The sequence below is a fragment of the Hyperolius riggenbachi genome, chromosome 4, assembly GCF_040937935.1.
Source record: "Hyperolius riggenbachi isolate aHypRig1 chromosome 4, aHypRig1.pri, whole genome shotgun sequence".
NCBI lineage: Eukaryota > Metazoa > Chordata > Amphibia > Anura > Hyperoliidae > Hyperolius > Hyperolius riggenbachi.
Genome location: NC_090649.1, coordinates 138201423 through 138227021, shown reverse-complemented (window position 1 = coordinate 138227021; position 25599 = coordinate 138201423). Strand labels below are relative to the sequence as shown.

The window sequence follows — 25599 nt, the reverse complement described above, 5'->3', positions numbered from 1 at the left end:
TATTGTGCGTCGTCTTGAAAATGGACAGTACTGCTGCCAACAAAATATTGATAATCTCCGTTGTGCATAATGCAGATATCTGCAGTCTGTACTGACCTAGACAAAGTAGCTACGTGATTAATACTAGTTACAAACCTTATTGCACATATTTCCACAGATGGAAAGCCAAAAGTTTCTAGCTGAAAACAGTGCCTCAGTGTATATAAAGAAAGTAGAGGCTAGAATAAATGAAGAAATAGAGCGAGTCATGCACTGTCTAGACAAATCCACAGAGGAGCCAATTGTGAAGGTTGTGGAGAGGGAGCTGATCTCCAAGCACATGAAGACCATTGTGGAGATGGAAAACTCTGGGTTAGTCCATATGCTGAAGAATGGAAAGACGGAAGGTATGAGTCGTAATATGGTAACTGTGCCTCCTAGTGTTCAACATTTTAAACCTTTTCTCATTTGGTGTGATGTCTGCTGTTAAAAGTATGGCCTTCCACTTTTCAGAATTCATGGAAGTAAGCTGTAGATGGTAATATAATTTTATATTTTAGTTTTAGAGTTTAGAAAGATAATTCAATTAAACAATATTGACATTTTGGTGTCAATCTGACACTGGAGCAGGAAGTGTTGGGTTTTGACTCAGTAGAAACGTGTGGTGGAAGAAAACCACTTCAGATTTTCATCACCGTATAACTCAAACTTATGTCCTACCTGGAGAGGTTTCCCTTACTTCTGGTCCTTGCTGCACCTGTTACTGGGGCCAGAATTGAGCAAAGCTGTCTCTGGAGGGAGCAGCAGCGTTCAATGCATAGCTCCGTCCATACTCAAAATGACTAGTACAACTTGCTGGCCGCGGCAGAGGTGGGTTTTAACTTGCTCATGTCACTGCCTATAGCCAGTACACTCCATGGTGTATTCACTCACATTCCACATCTCTCACATTATTCCTCCTTTAAAACTTTGAAGAAGGAAGCATGGGAGTGACGTGGAGCGCATCAGCTATAGGCGGCAACAGAGGTGTTAACTCCCCTCTGCCGCGGTCAGCAAGTTGTACTTGTAATTTCTATTATGAATGGTGGAGCTATGCGTTGCGCAGCACTCACTTAGTAGTATGTAGTGAAAAGTTAGGTCCTGAAGCCTTTTCAGTGCTGACATCCTTTGCTGTGGTATTTGCTCATTTGCATATGACCTTTTTATCTGCAGTGCATCCACTAAGCTGTTTTTTATTTTGACATCGCAGTCTGTAAGTTAAGGACTGTTGTAAAAAAAACCCTGACAATTCATAAATGGCAGGCAAAATTCACAAGTGCTGTGTTACGTGGAATTAATGTCTAAGCCTGTTATTTATCCCTACTGTTGTTTTTATTTTACCTCATCTGTGAAGAGGTAGAAGTTGTGTGGAATAAAAAAGCCTTTTGAGACAAAGAAGGGTCTGTTTAAAGTGAACCTCCGGACTAAAAATCGACTCAGCAGCACTGAAAAGGCCTGGTGTTTCTTTAACAGTTTCACAGCATCAGAACTTTGTTTCTCTTATCCAAGCCTCATTTTTAGATGCACAGAAGAAAACTGCCCGGGCTTTTTTCCCCTGATGCTGTGCAAAGCATGATGGGATTTCTGATGTTGTTGCTCTCAATCTGCTGTTTTGGTGCAGTTTTTTATTTTTATTTTTTTCATTTTGAATTTGACATTTGAAGCCTAGGGTGTGCAACTGGGAGGGGTGATCAGGACACAGGATAGTTGGAACTGTGTCTCCTGCTCTTGTCACCTCCTTTCAACCAAAAAGATGGCTGCCCCCATGACAAAGATGGCATCCCCCATGAATCACAAACATTTGCCTGTTCTTTTAAAACGGGGTTGGTAAGAGATTATATTACCTATCTATTCTAATTAACATAACTAATGTAACGTAATGACAGTATGTTTGTTTAGGCTGAAGTTCCCCTTTAATGTCTGGTTTTATTTTGACCAAACGCAGCTCTGAAAGATTATAGTGATGCTGAACTAATTAGTAGGCCTGAAAAATAAATTGAAATTAAATCAAAATTGTGATCACAAAGCTCACCATTTCGGAATCGTCAAAGTGGCAATTTCTGCGATGACGTTATTTCCACATTTATTCAAGTATTTGAAGCAGCATAGGCAGTGTTGGACATACCTTTTGACAGGAGTCAAACTCTTTCCATCCTCTCTCGCCCTCTGCCAGCTCTTGGGCACAGCATACTTCCTGCATGTCATGTGACATACAGAAACCAGGAAGTATGCCGTGCATTAGAGCCTGTAGGAGGCTAAGTGCATAGACTGGCATTGCTGGACTCCTGCTGGAAGGTATGCCCAGCACAGCTGCAGCTTGGGGACAGGGGGCACAGAGGGGGGGGGGGGGAGAAACAGATGGGAACAAAGCCTGATTTTAAAGAAATCGTAAATCAAATCAAAATTGTGATTTCGGACAGAAATCGCTCAGTCAATCTTTTCTTAAAATCGTTCAGGCATACTAATTAGTAAACGTCGATTACCCAGTCTGTGAGCAACAATCCTTGTATGGTGTGTGCACTGGCAGCGCCGTATGGTGGGCACAATGATGTTCTGGAAATGTATGCAGCTTGGCAATGGACCAATTGACCACCTCATTGAAATTTGATTGGTCCATTTTAAGCCACAAAGTTGCATACAAAATTTGCATCATTGGCTATGCTAAGTTGGGAAGTTTTTACATTCAGACTTTTAAAATGTTTATTTTTAGAAATATTTAAAGCAACCCTGTAGAAACTCACTTCAAGTTAGATACATACCCAGAGTTCTCCCCAGGCTCTTTTAGCCGGGTGCTGCACCCGGCTAGTTTTCGTGAGCACCCGGCTGTCATCTGCTCACCATCTCCTACTCTGTAAGCAGAGTTGCACACAGAAGCGTCAGCCCTGCATTCTCTCATCTATCCCCACCCGGCTGCTTTTTCATGCCACCCGGCTACTAGTTCATGCCACCCGACTGGAAAAAAATTCTTGATGAGAACAGTATGTAGAGAAAGGCTCTGGATACTATAGAGCCTTCCTGATACATACCTACTTAGAAGGTAGTCTCTGAATACTAAAGAACCTTGATCTATCCCGTCGTTCAAGCACCATCCCCTGTTGAAGACCTGCGGCCGCTTGTGTTTTCGGCACTCCTCGAGCAGCCTTTAGAAGTACTCGTGTCTCAGAGAGCTTCCAAACACCGGAGTATCTTTACTGTGCTCCTCTTCAGATGTACTCTGTGACGGAAGTACTTCCAAAGGCTGCTCAAGGAGTACTGAAGAGGTATTTTTACCTAGTGGGGACAATGCTGAAACAATGGGATGAACAGAGGACCTGGAGGACTATGATTTCCACAAGGACCTGGAAGACTCTGTTATCCAGAGCCTTACATATGTAAGTATCAAATTAAATGCCAGCCACATGACTTCCTAAATCATGAAATGCCACATCTATTCATAAAATAAGAAATCCGTATTTAAAATAAAGCATGAGGTGTCTGTAAAATTATCGCCAGTGAAGAAATAAGGCATACCAAATAACAGAAATCTTTGTGAATGGAGCCCTTTATAATAATTAATCTATCTGGTAGCAAGGAGACTTCAGTTTGTGTTGTGAGCAAAGTTTTTCCGTGAGTAAAAGGGTCAGCTTCAGCTGCCTCTTTCAGGATTTGACCAGTATTTGATTCAGTATGTGATATGAGAGGTCACTAACACTGAAAAGGTTTCACCTTTGAATGTTTATGGCTGATCTATATGCATTGTGCAGTTTGCTTGTTAAAATTTCTTGTAAATTTGAGTAATATGCAAGGATAGGTTATGTAAACTTTTAGGGTGGTGAGATGTAATAATATCTTATGTTTTATGCACAGATCTGGCGTGTATGTATAAGTTGTTCAGTAGGGTTCCAAATGGCCTGAAGACGATGTGTGAATGTATGAGTCTATACCTTCGGGAGCAGGGAAAAGCTCTGGTCTCTGAAGAAGGGGAAGGGAAGAATCCAGTTGATTACATCCAGGTGAGTCGAGTCATGATGCGCAAACAGACTTTCCACACACCCACTTACCACACTTACTTAACATGTAATGCTATTCTTGAAATAATATTAACACATCTTTTGACTTTCTTATAGTACCCTGTTAAAGTGATTGTTTTGACTCTCATAAACTGTGATGCAGGTGCGGATTTTTTTTTTTTATTTTTTTTAATTTTTTTACCACTGACTTCAGGACCATAGTCTTACAACCCCCCTAGTGAACAGGCTATTTCTTACAATTTAGTGCCCTGCAGCTTTAATAACTCGCTTTAGAAGCCATACAACTTGACACACAAGTGAATTTCCCCCCTCCCATTCTGCCCGCCCACCAACAGAGTTTTCCGTTGGTGGGCTCTGATCGCTGGTGCCATTTTTATTTTTTTTTATAACATTGTCAATTTTTATAGGCATTAGCCTATATTGTCAATAGGCATCAGCCTATGAAAGGGAATCGCGATCGGAGCCTCTTGAGGGGACAGCCTGACATGGCTGTCTCCAGTACGGCGATGCAGTAGATCGCAGTGCTGTACACTGTAAATAGACGCGGTCTAACAGTCTGCTAGCATCAGTCTGCTCAGCTTCATCACTCAAGTGGGGATGCTCCTGTAAAACCCCACCCCAGAACTTAGTTATATTTACCTGCATTGTCTTGTCCCGCATCACCCCACTTAGTGCCTGGCTCCGCCTTCTAAGCTCCCTGTTGAAAAAAACTTCAAGCTATTTACTGCAGTAAATAGCTTGGCATATTTCTCCATGGAGAGAGGGGAGGCGGCACCAGAAGTGATGCGGAGACTTTGGGACGGCTTTGCGGGACAACACCCCGCAAATAAATATAACTTTTTTCAGCAAGGCTGCAGATTTTTGTAAATCAGTCTGGAGGTCCTCTTTAAAACTGGCTAAAATTGCAACTGCTTCGCAGTTTTTTTTTGTTTTTTGAGGCAAAGTCAAAACCATCAACAACAAATTAATAGGGTAAAGTATCAAGTGATCACTTGGTAAGGAGCCAATAAAATAGTCTCCTTACCCATAGGAGGAAGCTCAGTTGGCAGCCGCAGCAAGGGACTACGGAAAGCCGCAGCGTAGAATCTACGGTGCACCAGAACTGGAGAGCCAGAAATGTGAAGTAAATGCTCACCTCCGCAGTCCCGAGCTGGTTAACTTGCTTGTGCGGCAGCAAACCCTGCCCTTGTGAGCGTTCATTGTAAAGGAATAGGGAGGAAACTAGAGGTGGGTACTTTACTATACATCGGTGACTGTACTGCAGCGTTAGAGTACCAAGCAAGCTCATGGTGAGCCAGAACTCCTAGGAGTGTGTAAGGGGACGACAATAGACCAAAAAGCCCTCATACTAAAATGCTATGGAAAACAAGTTTGCTTTCTTAAAACAAAGTATTGTACTGCAGTTAAGTCAGTGGGCAATCTCTCAAATGGTTAATATGTTATTGCTGAATGTTGAATTTCTAGAAATGGTTTTTTTCACAGTTCCTTTTTTTTTTTGTTTTTTTTTTTTTTGTGCATTCAGTATCTTATTTCATAGAGCGTGGCAGCTATTGATCTTACCTCCATTTCACAGGGGCTTACTAAACACTGACATGGAGCTACAGTGTTCAGGGGAGAGCCATATGTAGGCTTTCATTCACTAACCGGCTTTAGAGAGAAAACAGCTGGAAATGCTCAGCTCTGCCTTTCTTTGATTTGCTTTAGTAAGACGACCAGCAGCGTCTTTGAACTAGCTCTAAACGTGTATGTATGCTACTGGGATGCAGCAAGGATTTGATGGGGTGACCCAGACTGAGACCTCTTTTCTGTCATTTGGCAATTACTACTTTTGTTTGCTCTTAGTGCTTTTCTTTACGTAGTTTTGTTCTATTCGCAGGGCCTTCTAGACTTGAAGAGTAGATTTGACAGGTTCCTCCAGGAATCTTTTAGCAATGACCGTCTCTTCAAGCAAACCATTGCTGGTGACTTTGAATACTTCCTCAATCTGAACTCCAGATCACCTGAGTACCTTTCCTTATTTATTGATGACAAACTCAAGAAAGGTGTTAAAGGCGTAAGTAGTTATTTACTCTGTTTTATTGAAAAGCTTTTTATATTGGTGTAGTGATTGTGAAGGTGGTGTTCCTACTAGCGCTCAGCTGACTTGTCAAGTTTTATCCCTTTCCTGAAACGGACTGATGCATTGTAGTCGGTTTGGAAGGCATTTGTATTTCAGACTTGCTACCATGAAGATCTGTCTGATTAATTTCATAGATCTTCATTTGATTGTCTACATAATGAAGTAAGGAAATGTGTATCAAGTTATTTCAACTCCATCACCCATGCTAGGAGCATTCAGGTCTGTTTGGCAAGGATGGGTGCGCAAAGCTTCATTTCAACACCTACTTTGGTCACCCTCCTGGATATAAATTGTTAGAATTGCACAAGAATTATTAGAGGAATTGCATTATGATAGCATCGTGCGGTTGCTGCGATTTAATCAGCTACACTTTCATGATGTGTATCTCTGATTCTAGAAATATAAATATGAGCATACAATTGTATGGGTGGCAAGTTTGTGTGGATTTATTGCACACTGCAACCCACCAAGTGTTAATGCATCCTCAAAGATAACTCTGCATACTGCCATCCTGTAGTATGGATGAGTGAGCAGTTATGTGGCATGCATACCTGTCAGATGTTTGTTTTTGCTAGATCCTCTTCCAGTTGCAGCACTTCCTGTTATCAGCAGTGGAGTCCAGTTAGGGCCCGTTTCCACTAGTCACCGCACTAGTCGATGCTCATGTTGTGTGCAGCCGAATCCTGAAAGCCATGTGGTGCATGGCTATGGGGTACGCTGTCACTTGCACAAAATGCTGCTATGTCGTCCGAATGGCTATGGCAAGCGATTCGGACGGCAGCAGCATTATTATTCCCATGGCAGTTTACCCGCGCGATTTGTGGGGAAACTGCGGATTCGGCCCGATTTCTGCACTAGTGGAAACAGGCCCCAAGTCTATCTGCAAATGTGTCCAGCAGTTATTTTCTAGCTGCTGTGGAACATGCATTCACCTTCACTTACTGCTGAATAGTGGCAGTTGAAGGTCTAATTCAAGAAATATTTGGTATATGGCCTTACAGAAATGCTTTTTAAAAAGCTTTCTAACCTGAGCATTTAGATGTGGCTCACTAGGTGCACTTTGCTATGAGCTTTATTGCTGGTGTTTAAAAACATATGAATTAGACCCCTAAGATAGGCCAGTCAGCGATGTGTGGTGGGGCTCACAGTAAAAAATACTTGGAGCGCTCGTTCATAGAGCAATATGTAACACAGAACCTGGTATGTGTATGCTGAGACTAAAGCCTATGCCAGGAAATGCAGGAGTTTTTGTTTTTTTTTCTGTTTTGTTTAATTTTGTTTACCGTTTCTCTACAACATTATCGGCACAATTTCCTCTTGAATAATTGATTTGTACATATCGCAGCTTACAGAACAGGAAGTGGAATCAATACTGGACAAGGCAATGGTTCTCTTCAGATTCATGCAAGAAAAAGATGTATTTGAACGTTACTACAAGCAGCATCTGGCCAGAAGACTACTAACCAACAAGAGTGTATCTGATGACTCAGAAAAGAACATGATCTCCAAGCTTAAGGTGAGTTCTTTCCTTCCTTCCCACCGGAGCTTGGTTGTGCGGAGCAGTGCTTTTCAGCGCAGGAAGATTTGGGCACAGCTGGCGCCACCATAGACTGTAGTAGGAATTACAGCTATAGTGGCGCTCAGTAAGTAACAGCGGCGCCGTCACAAGACGGAGCTGAAGTTGCGTTTAAAACACAATTCCCCACTATCCATGGCGGCCTGGAGGGGGAATGGTAATTCACGCGGCTGGGACTTGTGCAGCAGCAGGATAAGCCATATACCCGTCTGTATCCTGCGCCCAACTCTAGTGGCGCCGATTTTCAAATGTATGCTTGGATGTGCATGTGAGTCTGAATCGCACCAGAAGCAAGCATGCAGTTAGTCTTGTTAGATCTGACAATTTCAAACACCTGATCCTGCTGCATGTTTGTTCTGGGGCTGTGACTAAAAGTATTAAAAGCAAAGGATCAGCAGGAATCCAGGCAACTGGTATTACTTAAAAGGATAGAACAGCCTCCATATCCCTCTCACTTCAGTTGTCCTTTGTGTGGAGTTTCACAGATGCAGGATGTTATGAGCCAGTGAGCTCAGGCTGGGTCAGACCAGCAAGCTACTTCGACATATTGGAAGGACTACATTTTCCTATTGTGTTGTGGTGGGGCACAAGTGTATTTTACACACATTGAGATATTTAAACCTGGTTTGAGGTCTGGCCTCCTTCTGATTATGAAGTCAGCTGGTGGCCCTAACTCCCAGGGTTCTCTGGAGTCAGATTCTTTTCCCTCAGTTAAACCACTACACCAGTTTGGGTATGGAAGCTCCTTAGTTTTACTTTTCTGTGGACTTAAAGATAATCTGTACTCTAAAATTCTTACAATAAAAAGCATATCATTGTAGGGTTGCCGCGGTTTACTGGTATTACGGTATACCACGGTTTTAAAATGCACGGTAATCATACCGTGCACTTTTAGGAAATACCGGTTTAGGCTGCATTTCCGCATCCCCCGCCACTGCTCCAGCATTGTCCTGCTCTCCGTAGCGGAGGCAAGCTCCCAAAGCTAATGCCTGATTGCTGGAGGCTTGCCGACAGGACAGGCGCTGGGTAGTGATGCGCGTCCTGTGATGAGGTGGCGGGCTGGAGCGCATACACAGAACTTTTACCGGCAATGTATCTGTTTGTGTTTTTTATTGTGGAATGTACCACAAGAGCAGAGGGGGAGACACCAGGTCATTCCTACCAAAATGAATACGGGAAATGAGAAAAGGCTACAGCCCGTTCTCCCTCCTGCTTGATGCATGCAGCCCCCTGCCTCTCCCGACTGCAGAGCTGAGCTTAACACTGATACAGTTCAGTGTTCAAAGGAATGTCCAGCGCTCCTCCCCCATGAAAATGAGCACTACCGCCCGCCCAGGAGAAGGAGAGAGAGAGAGACTGCACGTGGAGGAGCTGAAGCTATGACTGCAGATAAGCCGTGCTGCTGTAGGAGAGGTGCTGTAGGAGAGGTGCTGTAGGAGAGGTGCTGTAGGAGAGGTGCTGTAGGAGAGGTGTGTGTGTGTGTGTGTGTGTGTGTGTGTGTGTGTGTGTGTGTGTGTGTGTGTGTGTGTGTGTGTGTGTGTGTGTGTGTGTGTGTGTGTGTGTGTGTGTGTGATGTCTGCCTTGTGTGTGTGTGTGTGTGTGTGTGTGTGTGTGTGTGTGTGTGTGTGATGTCTGCCTGGTGTGTGTGTGTGTGTGTGTGTGTGTGTGATGTCTGCCTGGTGTGTGTGTGTGTGTGTGTGTGTGTGTGATGTCTGCCTGGTGTGTGTGTGTGTGTGTGTGTGTGATGTCTGCCTGGTGTGTGTGTGTGTGTGTGTGTGTGTGTGTGTGTGATGTCTGCCTGGTGTGTGTGTGTGTGTGTGTGTGTGTGATGTCTGCCTGGTGTGTGTATGTGTGTGTGTGTGTGTGATGTCTGCCTGGTGTGTGTGTGTGTGTGTCTGCCTGGTGTGTGTGTGTGTGTGTGTGTGTGTGATGTCTGCCTGGTATGTGTATGTGTGTGATGTCTGCCTGGTATGTGTGTGTGTGTGATGTCTGCCTGGTATGTGTGTGTGTGTGTGATGTCTGCCTGGTATGTGTGTGTGTGTGTGTGTGTGTGTGATGTCTGCCTGGTATGTGTGTGTGTGTGTGTGATGTCTGCCTGGTATGTGTGTGTGTGTGTGTGTGATGTCTGCCTGGTATGTATGTGTGTGTGTGTGATGTCTGCCTGGTATGTGTGTGTGTGTGTGTGTGTGTGTGTGTGTGTGTGTGTGATGTCTGCCTGGTATGTGTGTGTGTGTGTGTGATGTCTGCCTGGTATGTGTGTGTGTGTGTGTGTGATGTCTGCCTGGTATGTGTGTGTGTGTGTGATGTCTGCCTGGTATGTGTGTGTGTGTGTGTGTGATGTCTGCCTGGTATGTGTGTGTGTGTGTGTGATGTCTGCCTGGTATGTGTGTGTGTGTGATGTCTGCCTGGTATGTGTGTGTGTGTGTGTGTGTGTGTGTGTGTGTGTGTGTGTGTGTATGTGATGTCTGCCTGGTATGTGTGTGATGTCTGGTGTGTGTGTGTGTGTGTGTGTGTGTGTGTGTGATGTCTGGTGTGTGTGTGTGTGTGTGTGTGTGTGATGTCTGGTGTGTGTGTGTGTGTGTATATGTGATGTCTGCCTGATGCGTGTGTCTGTGTTTGATGTCTGCCTGATGTACGTGTGTCTGTGTGATGTCATGAGTCCTCATGCCCACTGCTCCGCCCTGTTCTCCTCTGTCCCCCTACTTTGTAAATTAATCCTCTGCTGTGGCACAGCTCAGGACTGCACCTAATACATGTCCGCTCCCCTATTTGCATTATATTTTTCAGCTCTGGTATCCTTTAACCACTTGAGGACCTAGGGCTTTCTACCCCTTAAGGACCGGCCACTTTTTTTCCATTCAGACCACTGCAGCTTTCACGGTTTATTGCTCGCTCATACAACCTACCACCTAAATGAATTTTGGCTCCTTTTCTTGTCACTAATAAAGCTTTCTTTTGGTGCTATTTGATTGCTCCTGCGATTTTTTACTTTTTATTATATTCATCAAAAAAGACATGAATTTTGGCAAAAAAATGATTTTTTTAACTTTCTGTGCTGACATTTTTCAAATAAAGTAAAATTTCTGTATACATGCAGCGCGCAAAATGTGGACAAACATGTTTTTGATAAAAAAAAACCCATTCAGTGTATATTTATTGGTTTGGGTAAAAGTTATAGCGTTTACAAACTATGGTGCAAAAAGTGAATTTTCTCATTTTCAAGCATCTATGACTTTTCTGACCCCCTGTCATGTTTCATGAGGGGCTAGAATTCCAGGATAGTATAAATACCCCCCAAATTACCCCATTTTGGAAAGAAGACATCCCAAAGTATTCACTGAGAGGCATAGTGAGTTCATAGAAGATATTATTTTTTGTCACAAGTAAGCGGAAAATGACACTTTGTGAGAAAAAAAGAAAAGAAAAAAAGTTTCCATTTCTTCTAACTTGCGACAAAAAAAAAATGAAATCTGCCACGGACTCACCATGCCCCTCTCTGAATACCTTGAAGGGTCTACTTTCCAAAATGGGGTCATTTGTGGGGTGTGTTTACTGTTCTGACATTTTGGGGGGTGCTAAATTGTAAGCACCCCTGTAAACCCTAAAGGGGCTCATTGGACTTTGGACCCCTTAGCACAGTTAGGCTGCAAAAAAGTGCCACACATGTGGTATTGCCGTACTCAGGAGAAGTAGTATAATGTGTTTTGGGGTGTATTTTTACACATACCCATGCTGGGTGGAAGAAATATCTCTGTAAATGACAATTTGTTAATTTTTTTTACACACAATTGTCCATTTACAGAGATCTTTCTCCCACTCAGCATGAGTATGTGTAAAAATACACCACAAAACACATTATACTACTTCTCCTGAGTACGGCAATACCACATGTGTGGCACTTTTTTGCACCCTAACTGCGCTAAAGGGCCCAAAGTCCAATGAGTACCTTTAGGATTTCACAGGTCATTTTGAGAAATTTCGTTTCAAGACTACTCCTCACGGTTTAGGGCCCCTAAAATGCCAGGGCAGTATAGGAACCCCACAAATGACCCCATTTTAGAAAGAAGACACCCCAAGGTATTCCGTTAGGAGTATGGTGAGTTCATAGATTTTATTTTTTGTCAAAAGTTAGCGGAAAATGACACTTTGTGAAAAAACACAATTAAAATCAATTTCCCCTAACTTGTGACAAAAAATAAAATCTTCTATGAACTCGCCATACTACTAACGAAATACCTTGGGGTGTCTTCTTTCTAAAATGGGGTCATTTGTGGGGTTCCTATACTGCCCTGGCATTTTAGGGGCCCTAAACCGTAAGAAGTAGTCTTGAAACGAAATTTCTCAAAATGACCTGTGAAATCCTAAAGGTACTCATTGGACTTTGGGCCCTTTAGCGCAGTTAGGGTGCAAAAAAGTGCCACACATGTGGTATCGCCATACTCGGGAGAAGTAGTACAATGTGTTTTGGGGTGTATTTTTACACATACCCATGCTGGGGGGGAGAAATACCTCTGTAAATGGACAATTGTGTGTAAAAAAAATCAAGATTGTCATTTACAGAAGTATTTCTCCCAGCCAGCATGGGTATGTGTAAAAATACACCCCAAAACACATTATACTACTTCTCCCGAGTACGGCGATACCACATGTGTGGCACTTTTTTGCACCCTAACTGCACTAAGGGGCCCAAAGTCCAATGAGTACCTTTAGGATTTCACAGGTCATTTTTGTTTCAAGACTACTCCTCACGGTTTAGGGCCCCTAAAATGCCAGGGCAGTATAGGAACCCCACAAATGACCCCATTTTAGAAAGAAGACACCCCAAGGTATTCCGTTAGGAGTATGGTGAGTTCATAGAAGTTTTTATTTTTTTGTCACAAGTTAGCGGAAATTGATTTTAATTGTTTTTTTTCACAAAGTGTCATTTTCCGCTAACTTGTGACAAAAAATAAAATCTTCTATGAACTCACCATACTCCGTACGGAATACCTTTGGGTGTCTTCTTTCTAGAATGGGGTCATTTGTGGGGTTCCTATACTGCCCTGGTATTTTAGGGGCCCTAAACCGTGAGGAGTAGTCTTGAAACGAAATTTCTCAAAATGACCTGTGAAATCCTAAAGGTACTCATTGGACTTTGGGCCCCTTAGCGTACTTGGGGTGTAAAAAAAAGTGCCACACGTGGTACCGCCGTACTCAGGAGAAGTAGTATAATGCGTTTTGGGGTGTATTTTTACACATACCCATGCTAAGTGGGAGAAATATCTCTGTAAATGACAATTGTTTGATTTTTTTACACACAATTGTCCATTTACATAGAAATTTCTCCCACCCAGCATGGGTATGTGTAAAAATACACCCCAAAACACATTATACTACTTTTCCTGAGTACGGCGGTACCACATGTGTGACACTTTTTTGCAGCCTAGGTGCGCTAAGGGGCCCAACGTCCTATTCACAGGTCATTTTGAAGCATTTGTTTTCTAGACTACTCCTCGCGGTTTAGGGCCCCTAAAATGCCAGGGCAGTATAGGAACCCCACAAGTGACCCCATTTTAGAAAGAAGACACCCCAAGGTATTCCGTTAGGTGTATGGCGAGTTCATAGAATTTATTTTTTGTCACAAGTTAGTGAAAAATGACACTTTGTGAAAAAAAAACAATAAAAATCAATTTCCGCTAACTTTTGACAAAAAATAAAATCTTCTATGAACTCGTCATACACCTAACAGAATACCTTGGGGTGTCTCTTTTTCTAAAATGGGGTCACTTGTGGGGTTCCTATACCGCCCTGGCATTTTACAGGCCCAAAACCGTGAGTAGTCTGGAAACCAAATGTCTCAAAATGACTGTTCAGGGGTATAAGCATCTGCAAATTTTGATGACAGGTGGTCTATGAGGGGGCGAATTTTGTGGAACCGGTCATAAGCAGGGTGGCCTTTTAGATGACAGGTTGTATTGGGCCTGATCTGATGGATAGGAGTGCTAGGGGGGTGACAGGAGGTGATTGATGGGTGTCTCAGGGGGTGGTTAGAGGGGAAAATAGATGCAATCAATGCACTGGGGAGGTGATCGGAAGGGGGTCTGAGGGGGATCTGAGGGTTTGGCCGAGTGATCAGGAGCCCACACGGGGCAAATTGGGGCCTGATCTGATGGGTAGGTGTGCTAGGGGGTGACAGGAGGTGATTGATGGGTGTCTCAAGGTGTGATTAGAGGGGGGAATAGATGCAAGCAATGCACTGGCGAGGTGATCAGGGCTGGGGTCTGAGGGCATTCTGAGGGTGTGGGCGGGTGATTGAGTGCCCTAGGGGCAGATAGGGGTCTAATCTGATAGGTAGCAGTGACAGGGGGTGATTGATGGGTAATTAGTGGGTGTTTAGGGTAGAGAACAGATGTGAACACTGCACTTGGGAGGTGATCGGACGTCGGATCTGCGGGCGATCTATTGGTGTGGGTGGGTGATCAGATTGCCCGCAAGGGGCAGGTTAGGGGCTTATTGATGGGTGGCAGTGACAGCGGGTGATTGATGGGCGGCAGTGACAGGGGGTGATTGATGGGTGGCAGTGACAGGGGGTGATTGATGGGTGATTGATAGGTGATTGACAGGTAATCAGTGGGTTATTACAGGGGAGAACAGATGTAAATATTGCACTGGCGAATTGATAAGGGGGGGTCTGAGGGCAATCTGAGCGTGTAGGCGGGCGATTGGGTGCCCGCAAGGGGCAGATTAGGGTCTGATCTGATGGGTAACAGTGACAGGTGGTGATAGGGGGTGATTGATGGGTGATTGATGGGTAATTAGTGGGTGTTTAGAGGAGAGAATAGATGGAAACACTGCGCTTGGGTGGTGATCTGATGTCGGATCTGCGGGCGATCTATTGGTGTGGGTGGGTGATCAGTTTGCCCGCAAGGGGCAGGTTAGGGGCTGATTGTTGGGTGGCAGTGACAGGGGGTGATTGATGGGTGATTGGCAGGTGATTGACAGGTGATCAGTGGGTTATTACAGGGAAGGCCAGATGTAATTAATGCACTGGCGAATTTATAAGGGGGGGGCGGGGGGTCTGAGGGCAATCTGAGCGTGTGGGCGGGTGATTGGGTGCCCGCAAGGGGCAGATTAGGGTCTGATCTGATAGGTAACAGTGACGGTTGGTGATAGGGGGTGATTGATGGGTAATTAGTGGGTGTTTAGAGAAGATAACAGATGTAAACAATACATTTGGGAGGTAATCTGACGGCGGGTTTGCGGGCGATCTAATGGTGTGGGTGGGTGATCAGATTGCCCGCAAGGGGCAGGTTAGGGGCTGATTGATGGGTGGCAGTGACAGGGGGTGACAGGTGGTGATTGATGGGTGATAGGTGATTGGCAGGTGATTGACAGGTGATCAGTGGGTTATTACAGGGAAGAACAGATGTAATTAATGCACTGGTGAATTGATAAGGGGGGGTCAGAGGGCAATCTGAGCGTGTGGGCGGGTGATTGGGTGCCCGCAAGGGGCAGATTAGGGTCTGATCTGATAGGTAAAAGTGACAGGTGGTGATAGGGGGTGATTGATGGGTGATTGATGGGTAATTAGTGGGTGTTTAGAGGAGAGAATAGATGTAAACAATGGATTTGGGAGGTGATCTGATGTCGGATCTGCGGGCGATCTATTGGTGTGGGGGGGTGATCAGATTGCCCGCAAGGGGCAGGTTAGGGGCTGATTGATGGGTGGCAGTGACAGGGGGTGATTGACAGGTGATGGACAGGTGATTGACAGGTGATCAGGGGGGATAGATGCATACAGTACATGGGGGGGGGGGGGGTCTGGGGAGAATCTGAGGGGTGGGGGGTGATCAGGAGGGAGCGGGGGGCAGGGGGGGGGGGATACAAAAAAAAATAGCGTTGACACATAGTGACAGGGAGTGATTGATGGGTGATTAGGGGGGTGATAGGGTGCAAACAGGGGTCTGGGGGGTGGGCAGGGGGGGGGGGTCTGATGGGTGCTGTGGGCGATCTGGGGCAGGGGGGGGAAAAATCAGTGTGCTTGGTGCAGACTAGGGTGGCTGCAGCCTGCCCTGGTGGTCCCTCGGACATTGGGACCACCAGGGCAGGAGGCAGCTTGTATAATACACTTTGTAAACATTACAAAGTGTATTATACACTTTGTATGCGGCGATCGTCGGGTTAACATCCCGCCGGCGCTTCCGTATGGCCGGCGGGATGTTGCGGCGGGTGAGCGGCGCCAGGCGGAGGATCGCGTCACTGATGACGCGATCGCTCCGCCCATGCCCCTACAAGGACCGCCGCCAATTGTCAATACGGCGGTCCTTGCGGGGTGCACTTCCCGGCCGCCAATTGTACATACGGCGGTCGGGAAGTGGTTAAAGGAAATCAGACACAGCATAGTGAAAGCTTTATACATACCTGGGGCTTCCTCCAGCCCCATCATGCGCACGGATCCCTCCCACGCTGCCGTCCTCAGTCTTCTCCCTCTTTAGTATCGGGTCCTGTAACTTCAGCCAGTCGCGGCCAGTTTTACACATGCGCAGTGCGCTCCCTCCGTCTCTGGCAGAAAATAGTACTATGCCTGCATATATTCTCCGCTGGAGAGAGCGCACTGCGCATGCTCAGACTGGCCACGACTGTCTGAAGTTTACACAGGCTAAATTTACACATTACACAGGCTAAACTTTCTAAATGCATACAGGGTGCATTTATATATGCATTTCTTAGTCCTGTGCAAGAGTTCAGGTCCACTTTCAGAATGACAGCCAACAAAATATTGGATTGCTCTGTTGTCAATTTTAGATTGAGATTTACTTTTGGTATTGTTAGTTTTTTGACATTTAGAAGAGTAAATATTACAAGCATGACAGGAGGACACTAACTCTTGAGGGTTTAAAGGGCAACTGAAGTGAGTAGACTATGGAGGCTGCTATGTTTCCTTTTAAACCATACCAGTTGCCTGGCAGCCCTGCTGTTCTGTTTGGCTGCAGAAGTGTCTGGATAACACCAGAAACAAGCATGCAGTTAATCTTGTCCGATCTGACAATGTCAGAAACACCTGATCTGCTCCATGCTTGTTCAGGGTCTATGGCTGAAAGTATTAGAGGCAAAGGATCAGCAGGAGAGCCAGGCAACTGGTATTGCTTAAAAGGAAATATACATGGCAGCCTCCCTATACCTCTCTTCAGTTGTCCTTTAATAAAGAAGAGTTTGTTCAATGTTGACCTTTTCTCATTTTTATAAGAGTAATTGTAATGAGAATTGCATAATAGGCATACCGTGGTTTGTTTGTTGATGGTTATCATACCGTGAATTTTCATACCTTTGCAACCCTATAACATTCTGTTCATTATGTTCTCCTGGGCCCCTCTTTGCTGTTTCTGCCACTCCCTGCTGCAATCCTGGCTTGTAATTGCCAGTTTTAGGTAGTGTTTACAAACCAACATGGCTGCTAACCAGCATGTGATAGGCTGAGAGAAGCTCAGTCTGTGACTCATAAAGAGCCTGGAGGAGGCGTGGAGAGGGTGTATATAACTTCTACCTATCACAGCACATTCCTGCCTGAGCCGACAAAGCTGACAAAGGAAAAAAGATTAGATTATATAACCTCTTGACGACCAGCTAACGCCGATTGGCGTAAACTGGTCGTCTGCGGGTTACCATGGAAACTGCCGCTCCATGTCAGTTCACGGAGGGTGTCTCCGTGAACAGCCGGCGATCGCGGCTCGCCGGCAAAATGTAAACAGGCGGGGAAGAAATCCCCGCTGTTTACATCATACGGCGATCCCCGGCCTCTGATTGGCCGGGGATTGCCGGCATATGATAGGCTGAAGCCTATCCTTCAATGCGCAGGACGGAAATCCGTCCTGCCCAGCTCACAGGAGGAGGGAGAGGGAGGGAGCGGGAGAGACGGCGGAGAACGCTGCGGAGGGGGGCTTTGAAGAGCCCCCCCGCTAAGCAACTGCAGCCGGCGGCGATCAGACCCCCCCCCCCCCCCCCAGCAGGACATCCCCCTAGTGGGGGATAAAGGGGGGTAGTCTGATCGCCCTGGCTCACTCCTGATCGGTGCTGCGGGCTGGAGAGCCCACGCAGCACCGATCAGTGCAGAAAGCCCTGGTCGGCAAGTGGTTAAGAGATAATACAGCCACTGTGCAACTAGGAAAGGCTGCAGTAAGACGGACCACATTAGTACAGGTATAGGAACTTATAGGATACAAGAAATAAGGCTGAAAAATTTTAAAGTGGACCTAAACAAAAAAATCCTCTCTGCTTTAAAAGTAAGCAACAGCATAATAACCTTTATGCCCCTTACTCTTATGTGCTGCGTCACCCCACATTTCACTTCCCTGCCACGAGGGCAATGCAAGTCCTATGGAGACACGCACACTTCACGCAGTGCACAGGAAGTATCCAAACTGCCACATTCCTGGCACAAAGTCTGCAGCGCTTTGCCGAGATTCTGCAGAAATGCAAGTCAGTGGACGACACTGCAAGTGTGGACGGGAGTGTGGTGCAATGTTGTGTAGACAGACAGGAATCCCAGTGACATACCTCCTGCCCAATGCAGTGCTTTACATATGACTCTGTCACCACAAGGTGGTGTAGGGTCAAATGAAGTCTGGTTTCTGCAGTGCTCAAAGAATAACCTTTCCTTGTTAAAGCTTATAGAACCCCTATCGAGATTCTGCACGATTGTTACTTCCTAGTATACTGGGAGCACAGAAAGTTAACCTCCTGCTGCTGAAATTACACTAGCTCATGACTTTCTAAGAAGGTAGAATTAGACATGCTGTTCTCTATAAACACAGAGTGGATTTATGTGTTCTTTGTCTCCTGTGCAAGAGTTCAGGTCCCCTTTAAATAAGAGAAAGCAAGTGCTGAGGGGAGTGGTTAATTAACATACAAATGATCATTAACCCTTTGCAGTCTGGATTCTAATTTCACTGGGGATGAACAATGATATGCAGATACTTCTGAATTTATGCAAATATATGCAGTTTGAAAATGGACCAATACATTTAAACCAACAGCTTGTTAGATGGATCAAATCGATCAAAATCTGCCGCAAATCAATCGATAGATTTTATAGAATAGATTTCCAATCAATTCTATAGAATCGAGCGATGGCTGAAATCGACCAGTGTATGGGCCCCTTAAGATCATTTCTCTAGCTTACAAGTTACATGGGAAACTGTAACCATGGACAGTCAGTACCCATGTGACAAGCTATTCAACCTGTGTAGAGGCCAGAAAACACTACTGAACATGTAAAGGTTGCCCCCTGAAATAGCAGGATATGTTTTTGTAAGGCTACCGACTAAATATTTTTGCTAAGAAAGAGCTTAACCACTTCAGGATTCTGCGTACGCTTAAGTACGCCCGTTCCATGTCCGTGTCTCCGTGAACACCCTGCGAGCCGCCGATTGCGGCTCGCAGGGTAGATGTAAACACGCGGGGAAGTAGGACATCCCCCCCCCCCCCCTTAGTAGGGAAAAAAAGGGGAGGGGGGAAGTCTGATCATCCTGGCTGCTATCTGATCGGTGCTGCGGGCTGGAGAGCCCACGCAGCACCGATCAGAAAAATACCCCACTGGCACAGAAGTGGTTAACATTTTGGTGTGGGCAGGTGAGGGAGGATTAAAACGTACCCAGGCTTCCGTCTTCAATTGCAGCCATGCAGTAGGGAGGTTTTCTTCCAGGCTTCCCTCCCTAACTAGGCCCGGTTCGTGTCCCCACATCCCTGCCCAGAGCCTGCCACCCCCAGTGGATTTTGCGCCTTAATGTACTGTTTCTTCACTAGTGTGAAGTAATGTCCTGTTCTCTCATTGCCCTCAATGCAGGGCTTCATCTTCCATTTCCGTTCTGCTGAGCTCAGTGGTCCGGAAAAATTGGTCTTGCGGTGCGTTCAGCGGGACGGATCCATTTCAACTGATGGACGTGAACGGATCCATAGGTTAACATTGGATCCATTCAAATCCGTCCCATTTGTACAGTATCCGCTCCATTCCGATGTACGAGCGGACCGTTTTTTTTTTTTTTTTCTTTCTTTCTTTTAAACACGAGTGTGAACTGGGCCTTACTGGTGATGTCTTTTGCAGTAATCAAAGTGACAGCACCCTAACAACTCTCCCATCATTCTATTTGTATTAAAAAGTATTGAGTGGTGTTCTCTTCTATTAACGGAGTGTATGGGATTGCAGCACATATATACCCTGTCTAATTTGGATATTTCATCCTACTTCCTGCCCAGATTGGAGTGGTTATCTCTCATTCTTCAGAACTGTAACGGCAGTTTTGTGAATTTAAGTGATTGTTCCATACTGTAACATGCTCAGATAAAATTCAGATGTTCTTTTGTCTTTCAGACGGAGTGTGGGTGCCAATTTACTTCTAAGTTGGAGGGCATGTTTAGAGACATGAGCATCTCAAACACCACTATGGATGAATTCAGGCAGCATCTACAGACAACAGGGGTATGAGCTTATCTGCATTCGTCTGTGTGTAATGCCTGTGATGAGACTCTTTCTAGTATCCTAAATATGTGTTCCAGGTGTCCTTAGGAGGGGTGGATCTCACAGTGAGAGTGCTCACCACTGGTTATTGGCCCACACAGTCAGCTACACCAAAATGCAACATCCCACCAGCTGCCAGACATGCTTTCGAAGTATTTAGAAGGTATTGTAAACAGTTTGGAAAACCAACTGGCAAAACTTAATGAACTTTTGTGATCAAGCTTTGAATAGCGACCTGTTTTATTTTGCCAATGAAGTATAATCTTGAATAAACTCACAGAGAAAGACAGAGCTGCTGCTGATCTAATATGCAAGTTAAATAAATTTGTATACTCTCCTACAAACCTAGGCTGTATGACAGGCTGCAAATCATAAGGAAGATGTGGAGCCTGTCCATACTCAGATATTGGACTTTTCACACTGGGTTCGGTCAGAAACTCAGCCTTTCGCCACGGTGGTTCAATTAATTGGAAGCACCAACAAATGTAAAATGGTTAGAGACCCCGAGGTGGAAAGAGAATAATGGGAAAAAAAAATACTACCAGGACCAGGTCTTCTCCGAGTCCGGCGATCCGCTCCTCGCTGTCCCATGTCACTCTGTTTATCCGCTGGGTCGCAGGGAAGTTTTTTGTTTTTCCAGGTCAAAGTAACAGTGTTGCTGTGTTACCGCAGAGCAACTCTTGTATAAAGACGCAGGTTATCCCGTGAAACATGTTGACTTGTGTCTGAATAAAGCAACTTTTTACCAGTATTGTGCCAAAATCCTTGGGATGTCACCACTCCTGTTTTTATTATACGTTTTGACACCTCTTACACTCATTGGTATTTTATTTTGCCCCTTTACACCTGTTGTAACTAAACAGGCCTATATTAACTTTTAATGTAACTGTAAGGGCTCGTCTCCACTAGTGCGGCGTGCGTCTCGCAGACGCACGCCGCACTGAGCGGGTGGGCGGGATCGCAGGCGAATCCCATAAGCCGTGCCATGCACGGCTATGGGATTCGCAGCCTCCGCGGCGAATTCTGCGGGGTATTCCGGGCGAATCGCTCCCGCAAGCGATTCCGCCGCGGCCCCGTTATCCCCTATGGCAGAGTTTCCCCGTGCGAATCATGTGCGGGGAAACTCTGCGGAATCGTGGAAACAGGCTCTAACCGTTTCATTTATTTCTGTTTTGTACAATAGAAACAGTGTAATGTACACCATGAGTTTGAACCCAATGGGAGCATACATTTCAGATATGGTGTCTTGCAAGACCAAGAAACACAGAATCACGTTTACTGCACACACTGTTTTTTTTATATCAAAAGATGCAGCTATGCTACCTGTAGCCCAGAAACACACACATCTGCTTGGTTTACATTAAGCTTCCATGTTGTCACGCGTTTCACACTTATTTGTGGTTTGTAATCTCGTGATATTCTCACTGTTGCAATTTCTTTCCAAAGTTACAATACAAATAGACTTTAAGGAATTGGATGGAGGAGAGGCAAGGGCATAAAAGGGTTTCAACCCACAAACCCTGCAGTTTTGCACTTATAAGACATGTTCTTGCTTGGACATTGAATAGTGATGGTCTTGTCTAGTAGAACTTAGAGAAGCGTGTGTTCAGTTTGGTCAGGTGATAGATATGGAAGTCTCTGAATTGCTAGTCATGATCATGTGCTTAAAGGGGTTCTCTTGACTATATAAAAAAAAAACTGCCACTTGCCACCTCCGATGCTCCGTTCCCCGCCGCCGGCACCGAGCTAATTATTTAACTAGAAGAATAGAACTGCGGCTGCTCCACGTGCGTCATCGGGAGCTTACTAAGCAGGCGCAGTACAAGATGACGTTGTACTGCACAGTGAGCTCCCAATGACTCGCACGGCCGCGCAGCCGCAGTTCTATTCGTCTAGTTAGATGAATAATTAACCCGGTGACTGCGGCGGGGAGCGGAACATCGGAGGAGGATGGCGAGGGACATTCCAGCTGCAGGGGGCCGATAGAAGCCCCAGATAAGTGGCATTTGATAGAATATATATATATAACTCGATGACTGCGCCTTTTATAGCATGCTTATGAATATATATATATATATGTATATGTATATATATATGTATATGTATATGTATATGTATATGTATATATTATATATTTTTATTTGCAAGACAATGGGTCATTGTTTTTTTTTGGGGGGGGGGGGGGTGTTGTATGTTCTGTAGCAGGCTAGAGAGATAGTCAAACATCGGACAATCTTTACTTAAAATTTGACACTCTGCCTGCCAGTAAACTAACCTCATTTCCACAGAAAAGATTGCTGCTTCTCTAAAATCAAACACAGGGTCACTAATGACCAGCCCTTTGAGTATAAATATAGGAGTATTTAGCTCCACATTATTGGACGTAATGGTCAGTAAAAGAAACACAACTTTAATCGTGCCTAACAAGATTCACAAATTAATGTATAAAACCTGAGCTCTGACTTGGGCTATTTGCTGGGGGACATTTTGCTGGTGGGGGGTGCACTATGCTCATTGTATATATGTATAGCACTTTTTGAAAAAGCCATAAGGTGAAACATGTTAAAGAACATTATACAACCACTTTGTAAATGGCACCATCACTCCTCTATATGTCTTCCTGATATGTATATGTAGGTGATGGTTTGTACTGACTACAGGCAGCATCTGCTAGCAGTCTATACAACAGCTTACTGAATGCTAGTGGCTACAACCATCTCCTATACCAGCAGGGTTCTAAACCTCTATGTGGAATAGCTACACCTCATTATATGTCTTATTGTGGGGGATAAGCCAAGACCTCCACACTGGAGGTTTTATACATTTAATTTGTGAATCTTGTTAGGCAAGATTAAAGTTGTGTTTCTTTTACTGACCATTAGGTCCAATAATGTGGAGCTAAATACTCCTATATTTATACTCAAAGGGCTGGTCATTAGTGACCCTGTGTTTGATTATATTTCCCTGATATATTTTCTCGGTTGTGTGCATGCTTCTCTAAAATGTCAGGCAAACGCCATAAAATTGGATTTTAGTTTTAGAAAATGGAAAAGGGGTCTGCTTTTTAGGATTATTTTTTTGCTTTCTGAAACTCCATCTGGAAGAATTGTCCTGACGGAAAATTAATGGTCTCTTCAGGGATGCCGCAAATTAATTGCTGTTTGTAAGTTGGGGGGGGAGAACATTTTTGATTACATTTTCAAGTAAATACATGAGTAGACTCTCTCACAATGTAAACATTACAAGGTTTGAAATTCAATTCAAGTTAAACTATGTTAAGACTATGAGAAATGATACCACAAACCCATTCAGCAGTGGAAACCCAGGTGGTTCTAACCCCATGCAACTTTTGATTTGTGATCTCTGTTGTTGTTGTAAGAAATTGACATCCTGACTTTGCTTTTGTTAAGGTTTTATCTTGCTAAGCACAGTGGACGGCAGCTCACATTGCAGCACCACATGGGTTCTGCAGATCTTAATGCCACGTTCTACGGACCTATCAAAAAGGTAGGCAAAAATGTACGTGGTCCTTTGCTCTTGTTTTGAATATTTACCCATCTCCCACCACATAGCAAGTTTCCCTGAATGTGTGTACTGTCTTTCCAGGAGGACGGCTCAGAAGTTGGCGTGGGAGGTGCCCAGGTCACGGGCTCCAACACACGGAAACACATATTGCAAGTCTCTACCTTCCAGATGACGATATTAATACTCTTCAACAATAGGGAAAAGTACACCTTCGAGGTGGGACTTTTTTTATGGTTTTGCAAACGTTGCTCAGGCTCCGACCCTTGGGGCTAGATGGGATCTAGCGCTGGTACAACCCTGCTCAGGCAGGTTTGTCCCAGCGTTAGATCCCATCTACTGAAGAAGAAAGGGGAAGCCTCTTTAGGATCCAGTGGCTTTCCCTTCCTCGTCCATATTTGATCTGCTAGCTTCCACAGGAGACTGCAGCTGGTGCATTTTGAAGTTCCCAGCGAAGACATGCGGCCACTGGATACTCTCATCCAAGGACTATGTCTCTCGGCATGCATTAGCGGCTGTCAAGCATCTTTGCTGGGAACCTCAGAATGCGGCACAATTGCTGTGTCGACTAGGGGAAGATGGTCGATCCAATATGGTCCGGGGGCCAAAGGAGCAGCACCCTGTATGTAAGGAGTGACATACAGTTGTGTTCAAAATTATTCAACCCCCACTGAAATAGTGTTTTGGACAGTTTGACATTGATTTTGATCATTTCAGTCATCTTGTTTACAATTAAATCAGAGGCACTTGTAATGCTCACATTATCCGTTTTATTCAACCCCCAAGTGACATTCATTCTTAGTACTTAGTACAACATCCTTTTCCAGTTATAACAGCTTTTAAATTAGAAGCACAGCTTGGCACAAGTGTCTTGCAGCGATCTACGGGTATCTTAGCCCATTCTTCATGGGCAAAAGCCTCCAGTTCAGTCACATTCTTAGGCTTGCGTGCTGCAACTGCTTTAAGTCCCACCAGAGGTTCTCAATCGGATTTAAGTCTGGTGACTGCGATGGCCACTCCAGAATGTTCCAGCCTTTAATCTGCAACCATGCTCTAGTGGACTTGGAGGTATGCTTGGGATCATTGTCCTGTTGAAAGGTCCGTCTCCCAAGCCTCAGGTTTGTGACGGACTGCATTACATTTTCTTCCAATATCTCCTGGTACTGAAGAGAATTCATGATATCTTGCACACGCTGAATCTTCCCTGTACCTGCAGAAGCAAAACAGCCCCAAAGCATGATTGGACCCCCGCCATGCTTCTTAGTAGCCAAGGTGTTCTTTTCTTCATAGGCCTTGTTCTTCCTCCTCCAAACATAGCATTGATCAATGGGCCCAAACAGTTCTAATTTTGTTTCATCAGAACACTATCCCAAAACTGTTGTGGTAGTGTTCTGTGGACTGATGAAACAAAATTAGAACTGTTTGGGCCCATGGATCAATGCTATGTTTGGAGGAGGAAGCACAAGGCCTATGAAGAAAAGAACCCCTTTCCTACTGTGAAGCATGGCAGGGGGTCAATCATGCTTTGGGGCTGTTTTGCTTCTGCAGGTACAGGGAAGCTTCAGTGTGTACAAGGTACCATGAATTCTCGTCAGTACCAGGAGATATTAGAAGAAAATGTGATGCAGTCCATCACAAACCTGAGGCTTGGGAGACATTTGACCTTTCAACAGGGCAATGATCCAAAGCATTCCTCAAAGTCCACTAGAGCATGGTTGCAGATTAAAGGCTGGAACATTCTGAAGTGGCCATCGCAGTCACCAGACTTAAATCCGATTGAGAACCTCTGGTGGGACTTAAAGAAAGCAGTTGCAGCCCGCAAGCCTAAGAATGTGACTGAACTGGAGGCTTTTGCCCATGA

General features: G+C 44.9%; 1 protein-coding gene across 3 annotated transcripts in view; it reads left to right on the top strand.

Moving 5' to 3' along the window:
• Window positions 1–25599, top strand: part of CUL3 (cullin 3) — a 119088-nt gene that overhangs the window by 76829 nt on the left and 16660 nt on the right. For 2 of the 3 annotated variants that reach the window (XM_068280732.1, XM_068280734.1), the window contains exons 6-13: window positions 158–386; window positions 3865–4010; window positions 5905–6081; window positions 7493–7663; window positions 20070–20177; window positions 20255–20379; window positions 23627–23735; window positions 23823–23957. In XM_068280732.1, coding sequence (XP_068136833.1) covers window positions 158–386; window positions 3865–4010; window positions 5905–6081; window positions 7493–7663; window positions 20070–20177; window positions 20255–20379; window positions 23627–23735; window positions 23823–23957 — 1200 coding nt within the window. The remainder of the gene's footprint in view (window positions 1–157; window positions 387–3864; window positions 4011–5904; window positions 6082–7492; window positions 7664–20069; window positions 20178–20254; window positions 20380–23626; window positions 23736–23822; window positions 23958–25599) is intronic. The other variant, XM_068280733.1, reaches the window with a different exon arrangement.